General features: G+C 38.7%; 1 protein-coding gene across 3 annotated transcripts in view; it reads left to right on the top strand.

Annotated features, from left to right (window-relative positions):
• The window catches only part of Rbsn-5 (Rabenosyn-5), a 197,599-nt gene that overhangs the window by 97,896 nt on the left and 81,226 nt on the right, over positions 1-18,477 (top strand). For all 3 annotated transcript variants that reach the window (XM_068376841.1, XM_068376839.1, XM_068376838.1), the window contains exons 6-7: positions 6,758-6,972; positions 7,359-7,498. In XM_068376841.1, the coding sequence (XP_068232942.1) occupies positions 6,758-6,972; positions 7,359-7,498 (355 nt within the window). The remainder of the gene's footprint in view (positions 1-6,757; positions 6,973-7,358; positions 7,499-18,477) is intronic.

Here is an 18,477-nt window from a genome sequence, read left to right as displayed (position 1 = left end):
CATGCTAAGTCATCTTCTAAACATAATTGGGGCTACCCAACTGCTACCTGAAACTATAACTGAAGTTGAGCGGTATTTCACCATATTTAAAAAAAAAAATAGACATCCAGTAGACGAGATAACTGTATATATTGCTGAAACAATACAATAAAGGAGAAAGAGGAGAAAGATTGAAAAGCCATCCTTTGAAGGGGCCGACCCCGCTGCGCAACCACAGAAGATGAGGAAGAGTTAACTAAATTTATAACCAATCATTCATTTCATAATCATTTTTGGTTCTCAATAGTAGACAAGCCATCTTAAACCAGTGCTTATCATTTTGGTAGTCTATGGGTGAGGAAAATATTCACTACTGGGAATAGATTTCCTGAAGGCACATGACATGCTTATACTGTAAATTCAGACTGCAACTTAATCAAGGAGGGCATGTCCCCCAGCATACCACCAGTGGGAAATGCCTACAAAGCTATAGGCTCAGGTGACAGTCCTTTGGGGCTGATGTGTGGATGGTAGAGGTTCAGGGTATTGAGTCCCTTTCATAGACTGTCCACTTCCTCTTACCCGGACTCTGATAACCCAACCATATTATTTGAAAGGCTCACTAAAGGACCTCCTCTTGTTAGGGAGAGTGTCCAAGGCCAAAGGAGCTGTGGAAGATGTCTTAAATGACTATTAAGGCTTCCACAGCAATCTATATTTAGTAGAAAAGCTGATTAGAGGTTGGAGACCTGTCATAGACCTTTCCCATTTGAATCTGTTTGTTCTACTAACGACATTCAAAATGGAAACTGGCCACCGTTCTCCAGGTCATTAGGAAGAACTATTTCCTTCTGACCATATGCCTACTTTCAAGTTCCCATTCATCCTGCCTTAAGGAAGCACCTAAGGTTTCCCTTTCGAGACAGAATCTTCCAGTTCAGGGTGCTATGCTTCGGCCTATAAACAGCCCCTCAGGATTTTTCCAGTATCTTTACCCTTGTCTCATCCTGGGCTCATGCCATGGGCATTAGGCTTTTGAGGTGCAGTACTTAGATGACTGGCGTCTCCTGGCAGAGGCCCAAGCTCTTCTGATAAGACAAAGGGATCTACTCCTAGACTTTTGCATGGAGTTAGGGATCCAACTGAACCTAGAAAAGTCCAACCTCATCCCTCAACAATCCATCTGGTACTTAGGTATGGACATAGATTCAGTTTGAACCAGAGCTTTTCCATCTGCCTACAGCATCCTGAGATTTATATTAGGAAGATAGCAGAAATCTTTCTGGAAGGGCAGAAACTTCTAGATCACCTCTTTGGAGAAACTCGCTTCCTTTGGGAGAAAGGATCTTCGCTTGGTTCATTGGGTTCCCGAGAGCCAGTGGTCTCAGACATGTGACCACCCTGCAACCCTGCTGTTGGTGCCATAAGAGGTTGTGACATGCCTCCATTGGTAGCTGAGTGAGGAGAACATGTTAGCGGGAACCCCCCTTCAGGTTTCTCTCCCACAATTCTTTCTGTTCTTGGATGCTTCTCATCAAAATTCGGCGCTCATCTGGGAAGGGAGCAGATCTCGGGCCTATGGTCAGAAAAGGACAAGACCTCACATTAATGGGCCTATTGTTAGAAAAGGACAAGACCTTCCACATTAATTTCTTGGAAATGAAAGCAGCGTAACTAGCTTTACTCCACTTTTCAGAAACTGTAAGAGCTCACTCCGTGGTCCTGATGAATGTCAGCTCTATGGTAGTGAATTACATCTCCAAACAAGGAGGCACAACCTCTCTCCTGTTCTGCCAGCTGGCAGTAGAGATCCACAGGTGAGCACAGCCCAGTACTATCTCCCTCCCGGTGAGGTTTATCTTCGATAAGAGGAAAGTCATTGCTCTTATCTTCCTCTAGTAGCGAGGAGATTTTTAATTTTGTGGGGTTCCCCGTTTCTGTACGTGTTCGCCACTTGCTTAAACCAGAAACTCCCAGTGTATTGCTAACTAGTTGCATACCAAGCTGCAGTAATGGAAAATGCCTTTGAGCACCCATGGGATGGACTAGACTTTTACGCATTCCCCCCGTTCTGTCTGACTCGTCATATACTGAACAGAGTCCGAACATCCCAGGGAGTCAGAGTAATGTTAGTAGCTCCAAAGTGGCCAAGAGGAGAATGGTATCCAGACCTGGTGGAACTCCTCATGGAAGTTCCAAGAGAACTTCCAAAATGGCCAAACGTACTACATGAACTACACTTGAGAAAGTTCCACAAGCGGTACATTGCCTGTCGCTTCACGGCTGGAGACTATCCATCATCTCCTCCGAACGGAGGCTTTTTGGGACCAACTGCCAAACATCTATCTGGATATCACGGAAAGTGTCTGTAGCAGTCTACCAGGCCAAGTGATTGATATTGTAGGGGGAATATTGCTCCACCCAAGGCCATTATTCCCCTAATTGCCGAGTGTTTGGTGATCCTGAAGAATGAGAAATCCCTCTCAGTCACTGTGGTTAAAGGTTACTGCTCTACCGTACCTTGAGCCAGGTTTTCATACTGAAAGTGCTTGATCTCTCTTCTTCATGGGAACTCTCAGCTCCCATTAGGAGTTTCGAGCAGACTTGTGCTCCACGAGAACTTAAACCCCCTCTGTGGCGGGATGTAAACAAAAACAAACCCCGACACCTTTGATCACTCTTACTTTTAAATATCCCACGATACAAACTTCCCCCTTACTTTACTTCAAACTGGACGATTGCACGAAGGGAAAACAAACAAAACATAACCTTAAAACTATATTAAACGCAACCAAAACAAAACACTTCATTAAAAAGACTTAACCCAAACAGACAAAAAAATAACAGACATATTTAAATAATATAAGGGTGTGTGTGGTACACAAAACTCACCAATAATCAGAAAACTTTACAAACCCAACACCAATAGTTCACACATTACCAAAAACACTTACTCCCCACACAGTACCGAAAAATACTTAATCACTAAAACAAATCACGGAACACTAAACCAGAAACAATAATCATATCTACCACCAACATGAGCGAAAATGCTAAAATATTCAATATGTAAGTTTGTGTGGTAACCATCGTCCACATACGGGTAACTCCTATTCCTCTGCCACAACTTCTTGGCAAAAGTCTTAGCCTACGGCCAATTTCACAGCGCAATCGCTTAACTATACTCTTATATCATCTCCATGTCCAGGCCAAACCAGTGTCGTCATCATCATCATCATCATCATCATCATCATCATCCGGGACTTATTAGGCTTGGTCGTTAACAAATACATGAGCGGTCTATCCAAATCCTTATCCAATTTAACATACAGGGTCGTCATCAATCTATTAAATGTGCGGCAGGCAACCAACAGGCCACAGACAAACAAAAACTCCAAAGGAGTTTAAAAGAGTCTAAGGAGCCTAAAGGAGGAATTACGGCCTGCAATAATAAAGAAAAAAAACGCTTACGAAAACTCCTAACTAACTAAACTATCACACTATAATCAAAGATAAACAAATAACTTTCTATCATTCATGATCGCACCTAACAAAAATAAATAAAACAGTACTTACTCCAATATAAAGAAAAATCACTTCACAGCCGGCTGTCGAAGAACAAAACAAACAACCGACTCCTGCTACAGTCAAATAGCAAATCCTTTCGCCCAAGACATTCATTACCGCCCTAACCTAGCTAAAAATGTAAACAAACAACCTCAAATATACCGACAGTCTTTCCCACTACAAACAATCATTCGCTAACTACTTCTTGTTCTTCGGCGCGCAACGCGGACACACACACACACACGCACACACAAACACACAAACTCACTCTCTCTCTCTTGCGCGCGTGATCTAGCAAAACTAAAGCAAATGAAATTCTCTCTCTCTCTCTCTCTCTCTCTCTCTCTCTCTCTCTCTCTCTCTCTCTCTCTCTCTCTCTCTCTCTCTCTCTCTCGGACAAAACTAAAACAAATAAACATTCTCTCTCTCTCTCTCTCTCTTGGACAAAACTAAAACAAATAACATCTCTCGATTCAACAAAACTAAAACTCTCTCTCTCTCTCTCTCTCTCTCTCTCTCTCTCTCTCTCTCTCTCTCTCTCTCTCTCTCTCTCTCTCTCTCTCTCTCTCTCTCTCTTTCTCTCTCTCTCGATTTGGCAAAACAAAAAAAGTTAAAATAAAATTAATCCTCCACACCTCCTCTTGGGATATGGCAAAGGTCCTTAAGTCTTCAAAGAAAGCCCTCTACGAACCTATGCATAATGCCTGGGGCAGGGACTTTACCCTGAAGACCATCTTTTACCTTGCCTTAGTATCAGCCATAAGAGTAAGTGAAATACAGGGCCTATCTTGTCTTATGTAACATTCCAGAAGATGGAAAAAATTATCTTATCATATGTTCTCAAATTTGTAGCCAAGACCCCAAAATCCGGTAGAAAATGATGTCCGATTTGACTCTTTCATGATCTTGTCTCTCAAAGCAAAGAGGTAACTGATTACCCAGATGATCTTTTACTCTGTCCCATGGGAGCAATTTCCAAGTATTTTAAGAGAACGACGGACCTTAGGCTCAAAATTTCCAATTGGTCCGTGAGCATAGGGCACTCCAAAAGAGTACTGTATCCAAAAAAAGTTTCCTTTTGGTTAAGAGAAACAGCCATGAGAGCTTTTAAATCCTCAGGGGAAACTTCACTAGGGTCCTGCCCAGAGCACATGATATCTGTGGTCTTGCTGCATCCCTAGCTTTCTGCAAAAACTACCTAGTAGCACAAGTTCTCAAAGATGGCGTATTGAAAAGACATAACACTATTACTGACTGTTACCTTAGAGATTGTACTCTGAGGTCCTTGGACACTTTCTCTTTAGGCACTATTGTTGCAGCTCAACAAATAATCTAATCTTACGCTCTTACAGGACACTTGTCTGTTTTCATCAAAGGCATCAGTTATTTTCTGCATTATAAGAGTATGTAATGTGGATCAAGGCAGATGGTGGTCACAGATGGACCTGAAGCCTTCACTTGGAATTTGCCGTAATGCAAGTCATAATGCCTTGTTTTTTTTTTCTTTAGTTATCATTGACTATATAATGGCTATCCATTATGTGACTTAATCTCACAATCTCCACTGGCCATATTGGTTTTGGCTAATTTTTCATGGCTGGATGCCTTTCTGCCGCCAACCCTCCCCATTTACCCGGGCTTGGGACCGGCACCAAGTTGAGGCTGGCTTGCCCCCCTCAGTGGCTAAGGGCAAGTTAGTTTACTAGGGGAGAGATTGAAAAGAGTTGAAAATTTCAAGTATTTAGGATCAACAGTTGCAGGGGATGGTGATCTGGGGCAGAAATTAACCACAGAATACAAGCAGGATGGAAGAATTTGAAAAAAGTGTATGGAGTACTATGCGACAGGAAAATAGGAGTTAAGTTGAAAGGTAAAGTGCACAGGACAGTTGTGAGACCGGTAATGATGTATGGAGCGGAAATGTGAGCAATAAAGAAGACAGAAGAGAAGAAGGTGGATGTGGCAGAGATGAGAATTTTGAGATCGATGTTTGGGATGACAAGAAGAGATAAGATATGGAATGAGGTAATTAGGGGTACCACAGGAGTTAGAGAACTATCAGATGAGATCCAAGAAAGTAGACTAAGATGGTATGGTCATGTCATGAGAAGAGATTAACAGTATATTGGAAGGAGGGTGATGGAAATGGAGGTACACGGAAGGCGAAGGAGAGGGATACCAAAGTGAAGGTGGAAGGACTGTATCAAGGATGACCTTCTATCAGAGGGATTAACCAGCGATGAAGTGTGGAACAGAGGTAGATGGAGAAAGCTGGCCAGAAACATCGACCCCACATAAAAGTGGGAAAATTATGTAGACAAAGAAGAAGATGAAGAGTATGTGACTCTTACTGTTCATATAGCTTCACCTCAGGCACAAGACTAAAACTTTTTGATTGGACTTTATGGCTTGGCCTCTTTACCAGCCAGCATTGCAGTTCCAAATTAATTCATTTCTGACCTTTTGTTCTTACTTTTAAGCAATTGTATTTGTCAGAGAGGAAGGGCATATCTTTGGACAGAGACTTCCCCTCACCTAAGGAAGACATCTATTTAAATGACTCTGAAGTTTGTATCTGCGTAGGAATAAACTACTAATTTTTAAAACAATATGTATTTTTCCTAGCTATACAAACCCCGAGTCATTTAATTAAAGGTCCCACCACAACCGCCCCACTAGTTATTGACTAGAAGAGAGTGCAGTGTGTCATGTGATGGCTTAGAGAGAACCGTACTTGCCTAGCAACCGTATTATGATGCAGTCAAACTTTTTTCTTTTGATTGTCTGGTTGTAGAAAACGACACTAGGAGTAACCCATTTAAATGACTCAGCTTTGTTTAGCTAGGAAAAATACAAATTGTTTTAAAAATTTGTAGAATTGGCTATACTGTACAGTACCTTCTTCTTGTGTGTTCTCTAATCAGATTATTAGCAAAAAGTAATGATGTTTTTGTAACTCTTCCATTTCTGAAATTGATAATTGCTGATATAGTAATCGAATCCTAGTAGTTACTGTCTTTAATATTAAACTAATTTTGGAAACCCATAGCTATAATTTATTATTTGATGTAAAAATAATACCTTCTTTGTTATTTTTTATTTCACTAGCAAATAAGCTCATTTTTTGTGTAGGAAGATTAAATGTAGTTTTCAAAATAGTTTTTTTTTCATAATTTTTCTCGTTTTGATTTTGATTTTTTTTTTTCACAAGAAAAACTTGTTAGCCCAGTTCATGCAAGCAACAGTAGTCAGTCTAGTGGTGTGAATGTTGGCGGAGGAACTGGTACTTCTGGCATGACATCCTTGATGGCAGGGTTTTCTAGCCTTCGGCGCTCTGGATCACAAGGATCTCTCAACTCTTTACGTTCTGTTGTTGATTCGATGACAAATGAGCAACATTTTCGTATTTGCAGTCATTGCATGGCGGTAAGAAAGGCAGTTCTTAGAATTGAAATATTTGGTATATAGGTTTTTGTGTGATAGTACAGGTTCCGATAATTTTAGCTGTCCTTCTGTATGTCACTTTATAATTTTATTGCATTATCAAAGCTATTAGTAATTTCGAGTAATTTCCCATTCACTCAAAGTCAAGCTTTTGATGCGGCTTTTTAGCAAGAGATTGAAAATTTGTAAATATGGATTGTGTAGTTATCCATAATATTAACATAAAAGAAAAGTCACAAGCATTGCAATATGATGTCAATTTTCTCTATATGTTCCTGCTATCTCCAAAAATAATTTGATCAAATAATATTAGTTTTTTCTATTTTGAATTTAGCCAGTAAAATTGATAGTTTGTTTGACTTTTTCAGCGGCTTGAAGCACGAGATAACCAAATGGAATTGAGGACTTTCAAGCCAACATTATCAGATTATTATGACAAACTTATGGAATACAGATCACGGATAGAAAAACTGCTGCCTCAATATATCAGTATGGCTGAGTCTTTAAGGTAGGATAGTTTTTAATTTGTGTTAAATGATGGTTACATTTCTTGCTTTTCCACTTAAAAAAAAGGAAATATGCCATGGTAATGTAAATAGAAATCATAAAAATATGTAGAAGCTGAATAGATTTTGATGCCAGTGTTTCCTTAGTTTAGTACTGTCTTGCAGTGTATGGAAAGATTTTTACATGATGTTACACTTCCATACAGAGAGATATTTTTGTGTACCCTTTTATTTTCTGAAGACGGATATGCAATTTAAGCTTTTCTGGATGCTATATTGCTGAAGTAATTTTCCAATGTCCTTTCAATGAGTTTTAAGTAGGATCCTTATTTCCAATCAGCTAAGTAAATCAAAGAGTTTTCCTCAGGAACTTTTTCTGCCCAGTTACTTTGTGTTTTTGGCTTATGTAGATAAAGGTTTAGTTTTAAAATAATTGTAACCTAAAATAGAATAGTTCCTTATACAGAGTTAACTTTTTACATCAAATATTCCAATTTAGCCCAACTTTTTACATCAAATATTCCAATTTAGCCTTGAGGAAAGGAGAAACAAGACTCTTATCTGCATGGAACAGAGAATCCTCGGGATTCACTCGTGGTTTGACTGGTTGTATTAGAAGATATTTTTTCTTCAAAAAAACTACATCCATTAAAAAATTAGGTTCATAACAAATCCTGCTCCTGTCTTTCTGCTTCTTGCTTATCTTAATCGATATGTAGCTGGGCTTCAGATTACTCTGCTGTCAGTGATTCCAGCTCAATGATTCAATAACTTTACACATCTCTAGTAATTATTCTCCCCTTCATTCTCTGTTAGGTCCATAAGGATCTTGCATCTGGAATGATTGACAAGGTTTTTTTGTCTTGGTTGAATTCCTGCATGATGCTTGAAGAACTTTGCGAATGAAAGAATGAGCTGTATCTTGCTGTCTCTTTTGTTAAATTATTGAGTCTTATATTATCCTTTCTTCTTATAAATATGCACATGGATCTTCTATCCCCCAAAAATTGACCACTCCTATCCTTGCTGCTACTGTTTTACTACTGTACATACATTTTTATTATCACCAGAGTAATAGAATCTTTAATCAAATCTCATTATCTTGAATTGCCATAAATCCAATTTTCTTTGGACCACTTGTGTTGCTTCAGTAATCTTCATCTTCTCCAAGGGACTTCAACGAATCATTCGTAGTCTATTTGCATAAGAACCTGTAGGCCAAACATTCTTATGTATAAATCTACTCCTTCTGTCTATAAACTTCACTTCTAGCTTTTTATCTAACATTTTATAAATAAGAAGTTATCTTAATAGGGATCTCATAACTTAGTCCAGATCTTAGGTTATAGCTATTTTTCTTTCTTTTTGCCCAGTTCTTTGATCCATTTAGATGGAAATGGATGTGAGCTTTTCTCATCTGTCCACATTTTTGGGCATATGTTACTTTATACCTGAAAATAGAGAAGTGTGAATTGGTAAATCCTTCCCCAAAAACATGAGCTTTGTTTGTGATTAGAAGCTTTTTTTTTACACTTTCTTTAGTATTGAATTTTATTTATGCATTCCTGCATAGCTTAGGCTAGTTTTTGGGAGTTAATCATGTGTCTTCTTTCTCACCAGGATTAGAATGAAGTTTATTAATGTGATCAATTATTCCTCCCTTACCTTTACTCCTGATTTTTCCTGTGCTGAGTGATTAGTTCTCAGTCATCTTATTTGTAAGCACTGTCGCTTACTGTTTTGGTCATTATCATCAAGTTTCAGGAGAGTGCCCATTCCTCTTCCAAGCAACCTTTTCAAAAATCTTTGTGGAATCGGTAATGCTCAGGGATTTATTTTTTCAATTGCCAACCTTTGGAATTCTCCTGTTTCAATTTTTCCTGATATTTATTAGTCTATTTCAAGTACAAGGCATTTCAGTCAATTACTTGTCGTTAAACCCTACTCATCCTTATTATGGTAAATACTTCCATGAAACTTACCTTTGAAGAAAATAAAATGCTATAAATTTAGAAGGTAGATCTAAATTAATAGCATTTACTTCCTGACCTTAGAATAAAAACAAATATATTTGGATTATTCCTCTTTTCCTGTTATATACTCCCTTCCCATGGATTGCTATACTGGTACCCACATCTCATGTCCGGAACAGACGGCTAAGGATAATGAGCTTGTAGTAAGTAACAAAACAAAGAAAGTGATTCTGATCAGTTCAATTCAATTGTGCCTAGGGGTAACACATTGCCTAATTTATTTGTTAATTTTTTTTAGTGTTTTACTAACATCATTAAAGAATGGTTTATGATTTGTCATACTGTATACTTTTGTTTTAATTGAATATAGGAATCGATATGCAGTTTTGAAGACTCTCGGAGACAAAGAGCAGACAATTAATGAAGAATGGTGTGATATTAAGAACACATATCAGTCAGTTGGTAGTGAAGTCTTGGGACACACAGTTACAAGGAGAAAGCCATGGATATCAAATGATTCTTGGGATACTATAAAAAAGAGACAAAGACAGAAATTGATTGTTGAAAGTTTTCAAGGATGTAATGAAAATTACAAGTTAGAGGGTGCTAAGTATTTCAGTATTGATAGTGAGGTCAAAAGAAAAGCCAGGAATGACTGGAGAGAATATTTAGACAGTAAAGCAGATGAGGCTGACATAACTATGAATTCAGGAAGTGGCTATGGTGTAAGAATTGCTCATAGAATTATTAATGAAATCTCGACTGGGGCAAAGTAGAAGAAGCATATACCCATCAAAAAGAGAGATGGATCTATTATAACAACAAAAGATGAAGAAAGACGTTAGAGGGAACACTTCAGTGAGGTCATGAATAGGAGATATGAAGGGAATAATTTGATTGATATACCTGAAGCTGCTAGACCTTGATGTGCCTACGAATGAATTCAGTCTGTTTAAAGGCGAAGCTATCCTCAAAACACGAAAGAGATGGAAAGCCCCGGGATACAATGGAATAACTGCCGAGATGATACTGGCTGAAAATGAAGTCACTCCCAGACTACTTACAAGATTATTTTGTAGAATGTGGCATGAAGAGGCAAAACCTGATGAATGGGAGTTAGGAGTGTTTGTGAAAATGGCAAAAAATTGAGACCTGACTGATTGCAATAATTACAGAGGCATACATCAGTTGTTTTGAAAATATATAGTATTCTTATTTTAAATAGACTGGAGAGAAAAATTGATGAAAAGCTGAGAGATGAACAAGCAGGATTTAGAAAAGGTAGAAGTTGCATTGACCAAATTTTCATTTTAAGACATGTTGTACAGCAATACAAATAATACAGAAATCCACTTTTGATGGCCTTTTTGAACTATGAAAAAGCCTTTGATAGCATGCACCAACCAATTTTGTGGAGTCCTGTATTATTATGGAATTCCTCTTAAATATGTAAATTTGATTAAGTCTGTTCATGAGCAAAGCAAGTGCAAAGTTAATGTTAATGGAGTCTTATCAAGTGAGTTTCCAGTGAACAGCGGAGTATTCCAAGAGAATGTGTTGTCACTCATGTTGTTTATCCTTCTCATGGATTTTGTAAATTGTAGAACAGTTGGAGATGGTGGAGAAGGATTGAATTGGATTTGTGATAGGAATTTAGCTAACCTAGAGTATGCAGATGATGCTGTCTTACCAGAATGCATGAAATATCACATGAGGTTGGGCTGAAGATAAATAGAAGAAACACAGAGATGATGCGAATGGAGTATGCAATGGAAGACAAAATATCACTGGAAAGAGAAAGGATTAATGAGGTAGAATCATTTAAATATTTATTAATCATCTCCAATACGGGGTCTTTAGAATTGGAGTTTAGTGAAAGATTGAAAAAAGCAAATCAGACAATGGTTGGGTTAAGTAAAATCTGGAAATGAAACAAAATACATATAAAATACATAAAAATCAAACTATATATCAGTTTAGTGAGATCAGTGTTACTCTATGGAGATGAGTCATGGTATGACAATGAAACAATCGCCAATAGATTTAGTAGATTTGAGAACAAAGGTCTCAGAAGGATATTGGGAGTTAAATGGCAGGACAGGATTAGAAAGAAGACTATAATAGAGATTACTTGAGTACCTTATGTGGATGAGATCATGATGAGGGGTAGATGGAGATGGTTTGGGCATGCTGTTTGCACCCCCCAAGAGAGATTAGTTCACCAAATGGTCAGCTGGGCTCCACAAGGCACTAGAAGTGTTGGAAGACTCAGGCCTACATGGCTGAGGACTATGAAGTGCGAAGTAGATGATAAATTGAGAAGTATTGAATTAAAAGTTAAAGATAGAGATGACTGTTGAAATCTAACCAAGGCCATTTGTTTCAATAGGTGTAAGAGGAGATGATGATGATGCTGAAGAGGAAGTATTCTGAGAGTCACTTCATTTTCAGCTAAAATCATCTCAGCAGTTATTCCATAGTATTCAGGGGCTTTCCATTCCTTGAGTTTTTTCAGTGATAACTTCGACTTCAAACACATTGTATGCATTCCTGGGGACATCAAGGTCTTCCTCAGCTTGCAGTGCGGACGAAGTCGACGTGTCAGCACCGAATCAGTCATGTAAGACGCATAGTGCGTCGGAGGTGAAAGGTGCTCAGTTTACGTCAGTACACGCTTCTTCCCCTCCCTCAGTCTGGGAAATGTCATAAGGACTTTTCCCTGGTGACCACCCAAATACTGTTGACGATCCCTCACAACAATCGATACAGATCGGGATCAAGGAGCGCTGGAAGTATCGACAGTTGTCGATACCTCGCAGCGATCAGTACATCATTCAATTAATATTTCGCTTTTGAGAATACTAATATTATTCATATATCCTATTGTATTTTCATTCTGGCCCTTGGCTAAAGAAGATAATCTCTCGCAACGGGCAGGTCTATTATGATCTAATTTGAAATAGTTTAAAGTACTAGTGTTCAATGGCACATATAATGACGCAATGCAGTCAATCTACGATACGTAATACTCTTGACAATCGTTTTTTGTTCTCACAATCACTTGTATCGTTATTTTATATTTCAATTTTGAGAATACTACTGTAATATTAATCATATATTCTATTGTATTTTCTTTCTAGCCCTTGACGAAAGAGTATAATCTCTCGCAACGGGCAGGTCTATTAAGATCTAATGTGAAATAATTAAAAGTGCTAGTGTTCAATGTCAGTGCAGTGGAGGGTGCGTCCGTTCGTGTCCGTCATAATCCCAGCCCGGGACATCTTCCATGCTCCCCAACCCCTGGGAGAAGGAATGTCGAAAGGCCAAAGGATATGTCAGACCTTGATTAGCGAACGGACGTCCCCTCGAGCGATCATGTTGACGATCCCCAGATCGCTCCCCCTCGCCACAGGAAAGGCGAGGTTAAAATGTCTGCGTCTTCGTCGGACGACGCAAAACCGCGAAGTGGTTGGTGCCAACCACTACGTTCAAAAACCTAGCCAAATTCACTCAAGAGACATATGTCTCCTAATAAACCATCCTGCAGTGCGGACGAAGTTGACGTGTCAGCACCGAATCAGTCACGTAAGACGCATAGTGCATCGGAGGTGAAGGGTGCTCAGTTTACGTCAGTACACGCTTCTTCCCCTCCCTCAGTCTGGGAAATGTCACAAGGACTTTCCCCTGGTGTCCACCCTAATACTGTTGACGATCCCTCACAACAATCGATACAGATCGGGATCAAGGAGCGCTGGAAGTATCGACAGTTGTCGATACCTCGCAGCGATCAGTACATCATTCAGTTAGCGCACACGGCGCTCATCATGTATCTGATTTGTCTGAATTAAAGAGGTCGATTTCGTCTCTGTTGGACGCTTACGATTCTCGGGCAGAAAAAAAATCACGTCTAAAAGAATCTAAGGACAGCAATAGACCAAGAAAACGGTCTTCCGATATTATCGGACAGCGTATTTCTCCGATACTCAGCAACGCTCCCTCGCAGCGATCAGCTCGTGTTGCGGCAAGCGACAAGGTGGACGCACAGCTCACGTCATTCTGAACAGTCACGGCAAAGTGGACGCATGCCAGAAGCTCACGGCAAAGTGGACGCACGGCAACCTGGACGCATGCGGCAGTCTGGACATATGCTGGACGCATGCAGTTAGGTTTTGTCCCCACGTCACTATAGACAAACAATTGTCTCGCCTTCACGATCTGCGGAATGCGCGACTATCGCTCATGCTAGACTCATGCGACACGCTGTTAGCTCACGGCAATCTGGACGCATGCAGCAGTCTGGAAACTCACGGCAAAGTGGACGCATGCGGCAGTCTGGACATATGCTGGACGCATGCGGTCAGGTTTTGTCCCACGTCACTATAGACAAACAGTTGTCTCTTCTTTGCGATTGACTGGACGCGATACTAACGCTTCCTCACGGCTCGCGGCAGACTCTTGGCATTCGGGACACATGCATTAGACTGATGCCTCTCATGGAAACATACAACAGTCTCATTCTGGACTCATGATGGACTCATTTAGTCGGGACTTGTCCTCACAACAGGATAGACAAGTCTTTTATCTCTCCTTCGCGATTTTCTGAACGCACAACTAACGCTACCTCGCGTCACGCTGTTGACATACAACATGCTGAACACATGCTGGACGCACGCGATCAAGATTTTCCCTCGCATGGGTTTACAGATGTTGATGCTTCCTCACAGCATGATGATCTTATGCTGGAAGCACTGGAACCTGTCTCTCCCTCGAGGCTTACAGTACATAAACGTGATGCTTCTTTGCAACTGGACGATATCCTTCGCGAGATTTCTTCAGGACAAGATGAATTGTTTTGGGAAGACAATAACCGACAGGATGACACGGTTTTGTCTCCTACTCATTCGAATCAGGGAATCGATGTTCCATTAGTTGAATTAGAAGACGAATGTCAGGATTCGTTACAGACAGCTGATATAAAAAAAAGAAAAAAAACTCTGACAGTGTTAACATCTCTATCCAGATTTTTTCTCAACCTTTTCTTCAGAGCCCGCCCTCTCAGTTTTTGAAGGGCAGACCCCGAAAACATCCTCCTTCAAGAATATGGTCCTGGCTAGATCGGTTATGAGAGTTTTCTCAACTCTCAACCAATGGACGTCCAAGAGAAAGGATCTAGGGAAGGCCTCCTTTTTCTTTTCCTCAAACTCGACTAGCTTCCAGATTGAGTTTGTGGTATTCGTCTTGGGGAAGTTCTTTGTTTGGGAGTTCTGCCTCCTCCCAGGGAGACTTCTCCAGACTTGCTGACTCCTCACTCAGGTCAACCATGACCAAGTCGAAGTTTATGTGGTCCAATTCTGAAATGGACCATCGGCTGGAGGAGACTTTTAGACATTAGAGGTCTTCAGCCTTACGGACTGGACTGTCAGAACTCTTGCAGAAGCCACAGACCCTAAGAACAAGGCTCAGATGCATCTGATTGCCTGTCTGGATAAGGCCGGGAGGGATGGCCCCATCGAACTTTCCATCTCTTTTCACGGCAGGAGTTCTTAAAAAGAGGACTATGTGTTGTTCCTTCTTATCTTCAGGTTTGTCCCTTGTTCGCTGCGCAAGATTTTTTCTCTTGGACTACTAAATAAGTCCTCCCAGCTAGCTTTTTATCAAGGATACAAAAGGAGGCTCTTCCCACTTGTCAGCTCTTTCGTGGGAGAGCCCCTTCAAGGGGAACTCAGAGGATTGCGACTGGAGGTCAAACTCACTGATTTTCAAGACAACAAACCGAATCAAAAAGTGAGATGTGTTATGCCTCTCATGTCGTCGATACCCTTAGAGTTTACAACAGTCCACTCAGGAAACAAGGCAGCAACTCTTTAAGAACAAGTGAGCCTTATGCTGTCGAAATCAGTCATAGAAATGTAGAGGACACCTCCTCGGAGGTGTTTTTACAACATACGTTTCCTAGTTCCGAAAAGCTCTGGGAGGGGATGAAAACCTGTTCTGGACGTCAGTCCATTGTACAAGTAAGTGAAGATTTAATTGTTTTATTCTTTTGTATTATGTGAAGAAATAATCTCACTTTTTTATAATCAGATATACTGTAACTCATTCCCATTCTTTACCAGAGCTCAGACTAAGATTGTCAAGAATTTTAAGTAAAGAAATAGAAAAAGAATGTTGAAAGGTTTGTAGTATTGATTTAGCTGAATGAAAGAGTTTAGTTAGAGTGAGGTTTAAAGATTTAAAGGCTTCTCATGAATTAGTTAGAGTGAGATTTAAAGTTAAAGAGGCTTCTCATGTATGGCAGAGGAAAATGACAGTGACATTGCCCTATCATGCAGGACAATACCCTAGAGACTGACCATATACACCTATGATTAGCACCCAAGCCCCATCCACCCAGGCTTGGATCAAGGAAGGCCAGGCAATGGCTGCTGATGATTACTCAGCAGATAGACCTATAGGCTCCCTCAAACCCCTCATCCTTAGCTCACAAGGCTGATGAGGTTGCAGCAACCAAAGGAACTAACAAGTTTGAGCGGGATTCGAACCCCAACCTGGTGATTGCTAGTCACTAGTTAGGGACACGACTACATTGACCACCACATAATTAGCCTTTCCTCTCCATTTAAACTGTGATGATAAAAGATAATGTTAGGGATTATAAGTATTTTGGGTATACCTTCTCTCTATACGGGAATTGTGTAATTCAGCATTTTACTTTTCAAAAGTGAGATTTGTGGAAATAAACTGGATATTAAAACTAACCTCCATTATTTACATAATTATCTATGAAAAATAAGGGTATCTCACCCTCTTCCCCACATTAGATATGGTGATACATTAGGTTATATGTCATGACTTAACTAATTTGAATCACATTCTTCATTTTCCTACTTACTAGGCAATCATTGTATTCCACTGTCTGGTCTGGACATACAGCAGTAGGTAGGTGGTGATATATTGGTCACTTGGGGATGACAGCGTGAGAGGAAAATTTTTATTTTTAATCTTACTGTGACGTTGTAAAGGGGGCACGTCTGAATTGTTAGCATTATACTTTTCCATAAATAAGTAATACATCGCTATAATGGATTTTAGCTTAAAAGTCATGTTGTTTTCCATATCATTGTAGTAAACAAATTATTTGATAATTATTCATGACCCCAAATTTAGAAACAATATAGCATAAGGAGAAAGAAAGGGTAATATCCAATTAGGCAAACCTGCTTGAAAAATCTATGAAAGTACTTTCCTCAAGCAAATATTCTGTTAATTAATAATGGATTTTTATGACCAAAGTTTAAATTATGAAGCAATCTGTGATTAAACTAAAGGAAGCATAATTCAAAGTGTTTAAATAGAAATTTGTTTTATCAACAGACGTAATACTGATGCTTCTTACTTCAGGTAGGTTTTACATATGCTATTTCAACTTTGATAGTTTTTAGGTAATGGAAGAAATAGGTTTCAGATAATGACCTAAATGGTTTCCAGGTAATGGAAGAAATGGTTTTCAGGTAAAAGGTTAGAGTCTATTATCAGAGTTTTTAAATTTTTGAAAAGAATGTACAGATGCTTATTTTTGCTATTAAGAAATTTCAAAGGGAAAAAAAAAAAGTTGCCTGATCTATCAAAGTAGGTCATGATCAGTTATTTACATAAAAAAAAAGTTGCAAAAAATAATTGTTAACATTAGCTATTCGTTGTTTTATATAAATTTACGATAGTTATATACTGTATAATCTTGCTACTGCACTTCTGTCAATTTAGTATTACTGATGTTCCAGGAACACATGGATCCAGTTCCTTTAATTAATGGTGTTAATAAATATGTTTAAGTATAGTATGCTGTCATAAGATTTGAAGGAAGAACATAAGCCTGAAATTTTTTAATTGCCCTACTGTGATTTATTTCATTATCTATTGAGATTACTTAATCCTGGAAAAAAGTAACTGGAGAAATCCTACTAATATTACCTACTTGATTACTAATTACAAACAAAACATCCACTCACTAGCAGAAATTTTCAAAACTGATCATCATCATTGAATTAGTAAATGCTACAATATTTGTTAAAACTATTTAAAAGAAAACTTATGCTGTATTAAAGGTGATGCTTTTTTGCATAATTGGAAGTGCTGTATTGTATGTATAAAAGGTACATGTGTATTACCCATATACTACCTAGTCAGACTAGGCAATCATTTAAATGTATGCACCAAAACCTTCTCATTCCATATTATAGATATTCAAACATCAAAACAAGACTAAAGCAAAATTAGATCTACTTTATATTGATTTTTCAAGTAATGTAGTTTTTAAATGATGATTTGTTTACTATATTTACTTGTATTTTTATGAACCACTCCTGACTTTCAAGTTCTATATTTTTAAATGAAATTATTTGTATTTGTTTGCTATATTTAATTTTATTGCTGTAAATCTCCCTTGATGTTCATATTGCTTCTTCACCATAAGCTTGTTTTATCAATGCTTAACCCTAAAATTAAAAATGACATTCCATTTTTTCATTGAAAAAGATACATGCCTCCAGTACACAATTAAGATGAGACTACATACCAGTTAAGGGGAGCGACCCATGACCTATACTTTGAATTTTAGAAATTCACATTATTGCATTTTTGGGGGTAGGAGAACATTCTACATTTCATGTTTCAAGTATTATTTTATTGAAAACAGTTTGTTTTATGGCTAAAGTGTCTTTTTTTATATTTATGCAAGGCGTGCAGTTCCTTGCATAACCCCTTTTCTGAGCAGGATACTTTTTATTCAAGAATTTGACGGCATGATATCCTGTAAACTTCAAGAGCATGATTTTCTTTGATTAAGTCAGTCAGGGAGAGACTGTAAAATTTCCTTCTCTCGTTATTCTCTTGAATAAGCCTTTGCTGTGAGTTTCTCCAATTTATATTCATCATATTTCTTTGTGTAGCCAGTTATATATTTACAATTCATATGTAATGGCTATGGTAAAAGATGTAAAAAAATGTCA

Source organism: Palaemon carinicauda, chromosome 7 (genome assembly GCF_036898095.1).
Source record: "Palaemon carinicauda isolate YSFRI2023 chromosome 7, ASM3689809v2, whole genome shotgun sequence".
In the NCBI taxonomy this organism is placed as follows: domain Eukaryota; kingdom Metazoa; phylum Arthropoda; class Malacostraca; order Decapoda; family Palaemonidae; genus Palaemon; species Palaemon carinicauda.
Note: the sequence above shows the minus strand (reverse complement) of the source record. Positions and strands in the feature narration are given on the sequence as shown.